Source organism: Monopterus albus, unplaced genomic scaffold, assembly GCF_001952655.1.
Source record: "Monopterus albus unplaced genomic scaffold, M_albus_1.0 scaffold206.1, whole genome shotgun sequence".
NCBI lineage: Eukaryota > Metazoa > Chordata > Actinopteri > Synbranchiformes > Synbranchidae > Monopterus > Monopterus albus.
The window spans coordinates 669,997-673,095 of record NW_018128086.1 but is presented as its reverse complement, the minus strand read 5'-3'; the positions used below and the strand labels follow the sequence as shown (position 1 = coordinate 673,095).

Below are 3,099 nucleotides of genomic sequence, written 5' to 3'. Positions count from 1 at the left end.
GCACTCTCAAGTCAAACATGCACAGTCTCTGATGTCTGCAGACAAGGAAGCACTGACTCTCTCCCTCACTGTGCTTGCTGCCTCTGCCGCCCCTTGCTGGAGGAAACCTGTGAGCTGACACGAACAAACCAAGTCATTTGTCTCTTCTCGTTCTGTTTCTGTCTTCAGCTCGTGGTCGTACCAACCTGGAGCTGAGGGAGAAGTTCATCCTTCCCGAAGGAGCGTCTCAGGGTCTGGCCGCCTTCCGCTCTCGGGGTCGACGCTCCAAACCGGGCTCACGCAACGCCTCCCCCACCCGCTCCTCCTCCTCGGCCTGGCGGCCCTCCCCTCCCGTCTGCTCCTCCCGCCCCGGCAACCCCGACAGCCTCCGCATCATCTAGGGTAAGAGCTGAGCGCAAGACTTGAACAGCTGAGTCCATCAAATTTCAGAGAAGGATCTAATGTTAGTGATGTATTGAATCTATTTTATGCACCTCATGTTTAATTATAACACTACTTTAATAACACGAAGCATTTTATGAGTAATAGCAGTTTTACAGAACACAACCAACTCTCACTACATTTTATAATAAGATGTTTAAGAAATAAATTTGGTAAGGAATAATCTATTGTAGCCACCCCCCCCCCCCCCCGCTGACAGCTCCAACAAACAGACCTTTAACTGAAAACACAGAGGAGTCACACACACACACACACATCCACACAAACCTGAGTGATCCCTTGCAGCTGTGCACACTGTCTCTGTCCCACTCTGTTCTATGTTTGAATTAATAAAGTCATAGATTACACAGAACCGCACCAGGACATACTCATAGCCCACTGACTTAGAGGTGGTGTCTCTCTCACACACACACACACACACACACACAGATATGTAGTGCTGGTCGTTCCTTATTGTTTAAAAGCGTTACTGTTGTGTGTGTGAGGCCGACCACACACCGGTGGCTTTGTGTTTCTGTGGGTGTTTCTGTGGGTTTATGCTGCACATTGTTCAGTTGTTGTCATCCTCCTGTTGTTGTTGTCAAAAATCACCACATCCTTAACTGTGAACTTTTGTTCTTGTTTCTGTTTTTTCTTTCACCTTTTTGCCTTTTCACCTTGTTCCCGTCATTCATCCTGCTAACCTGCCTTCAAAAACGTCCTCCCTTCATCGTTGGGTTCTCTGTTAAAATAAAATAAAAACAAAATAACCTGCTGTCACACAACAACACACTGTGCTGCACTCCCTCCCTAATTCCCTCCCTCCTGCTGCTTCCTTTGCTTCTCTCCTTTGCTGCTTTGCTCTCCACCACCACCCTTCCTTCCTTCCTTGCTCCCTTTCCTTCAGTCCTCCCATAATCACTCACGTGACTATGCCAAGCCCTGGCTGACACACAGTAAAAGTCCAACGCCAACCAAGTGCCACTGCTGCCCAGATCTCGGTCACAGCCACAGCACTCCTGGGCACGAGGTAACACAACCACCCACCCACCTTCCCATCCCACCCGACCCCACCCCAGCGAACACGCTGATGCACTAACGCTCAACCTGCCCCAGAGAACGTTTTGCTGCTGCCTCTGAAAACTGAATTTTAGTGGGATGATGACTTCATGTCCTGAAGGTTGTGAACATTTTCTGACCTTGAATTTGAAAATAAACATGTGGTTCAGCTAAAACCTGACAGATGACATTATGAAGATGCAAGGTTTTAATTTGAAGAGGAAAAACATTCTGTAAAAGTACATTCATTTCTTTAATATGCTGTTTGGGCAGCTTTGATTTGAAAAACATGGGAAAAAGCTATTCATGCACAAACTGAGGTCAAGCTGTAAACTTTTCAGATTTGTTATTAATCATCGATAATGTAGAACTGAAACTACATCATTTTGGAGTTGATTAATCATTAGTCATTTTGTTTATCAACTCAGTGCTCTACTCTTACACTAAAAAAAGCCTTTCACAGTTACCTAGTAATATTCACATTTGTAAATGTTTGTTAAAACATCTGCGTGTAAAGCTTTTGTTTATGTTGTAGGTCTTTTGTCCAATGTCCATGTCGATGTGAAGCGCCGTTTATTTTATTAGGAGTACATTGTGCACGCAGTGTTAACATAGTGTGTGTAATGTGCTGCACGTCACTGTAGCTCAGCTCCGCAGTGGAGTTATCCTCAGCTCGTGTCTGTGCTCCTGCAGGGGGCGACGTCAGCCTCCAAACTGAAGAGACCGCCCCTCCACTCAAGCAGAGGATCCCTGAGCGGAGAGAACGGAGGGCACACCAGCAAACCAGGGCGAACTGGTGAGACAGCGGTCGTGTTTAGGCTGTGGATGTCAGTGGAAATGAAAAATGTTTTTCAGCTTTTTGCTCAGTCCTCCTTCCCATGAGGCACGTGAGGCTGCAGTGCTTTGTGCCTGAAGGTTCATGTCAACATGCTCACACACTAGCATGCTGATGTTTAGCAGGCACAGTGTTTACTATGTTTTCCATCTGGCTGGAGCGAGTTAACATGTATACATCAGCTCATTAGCACCCAGTATAAAGTACAGCAGGGGCTGATGGGTAGATATTTGCTCACTGGTTCTTAAGTAGTTAAAATTCTGATGATGGCACTAGATGAAAGGTTAAGGGGTCTCCAAGTCCGTTAGTCATCCTGAGGGGCATAAGATTTTGAGATGAAAGGTGAATTTTTTCCCAATAGTTGTTTTGAGATTTCAGTTAAAACCAAGATCAAAATCTCACAGTGTCACTAGAGGATGTTTGTACAAACGTTGACCAATGCAATGAGTAGAAGTTGAAAGTCAGGGGTTCAGCTAAATCAGTAGGATCTGTCTTCAGGAGACTATCGATGTGTGCACAAAATATCTTGGTCCGGTTGTTGAACTGAAATGGTGGACCAGTCGACCGACCAACATGTTGTTACAATACTTTTAAACCTGAATGTGATTCATTTAAAGTAAATCACCTGCTTTGGACAAAACCAAGACACTTTTTTTTGCACTTTTAAACTCTTTTCCCTCCTCATCGTCATCTGTTCTGTCTTCCTTTCAGACCCAAAGCGAGGGGCGGCCACTGCCAGCGGTCCAACCAGCCGAGCCGGCAGCCGGGCCGGCAGGCGGGGCAGG

General features: G+C 46.1%; 1 protein-coding gene across 1 annotated transcript in view; it reads left to right on the top strand.

The window, feature by feature from the left end:
- The window catches only part of macf1a (microtubule actin crosslinking factor 1a), a 192,321-nt gene that overhangs the window by 184,388 nt on the left and 4,834 nt on the right, over nucleotides 1-3,099 (top strand). Inside the window, 5 exon segments of the mRNA XM_020618510.1 lie at nucleotides 169-311; nucleotides 343-381; nucleotides 1,328-1,450; nucleotides 2,173-2,275; nucleotides 3,026-3,067. Of these exon segments, the coding sequence (XP_020474166.1) occupies nucleotides 169-311; nucleotides 343-381; nucleotides 1,328-1,450; nucleotides 2,173-2,275; nucleotides 3,026-3,067 (450 nt within the window).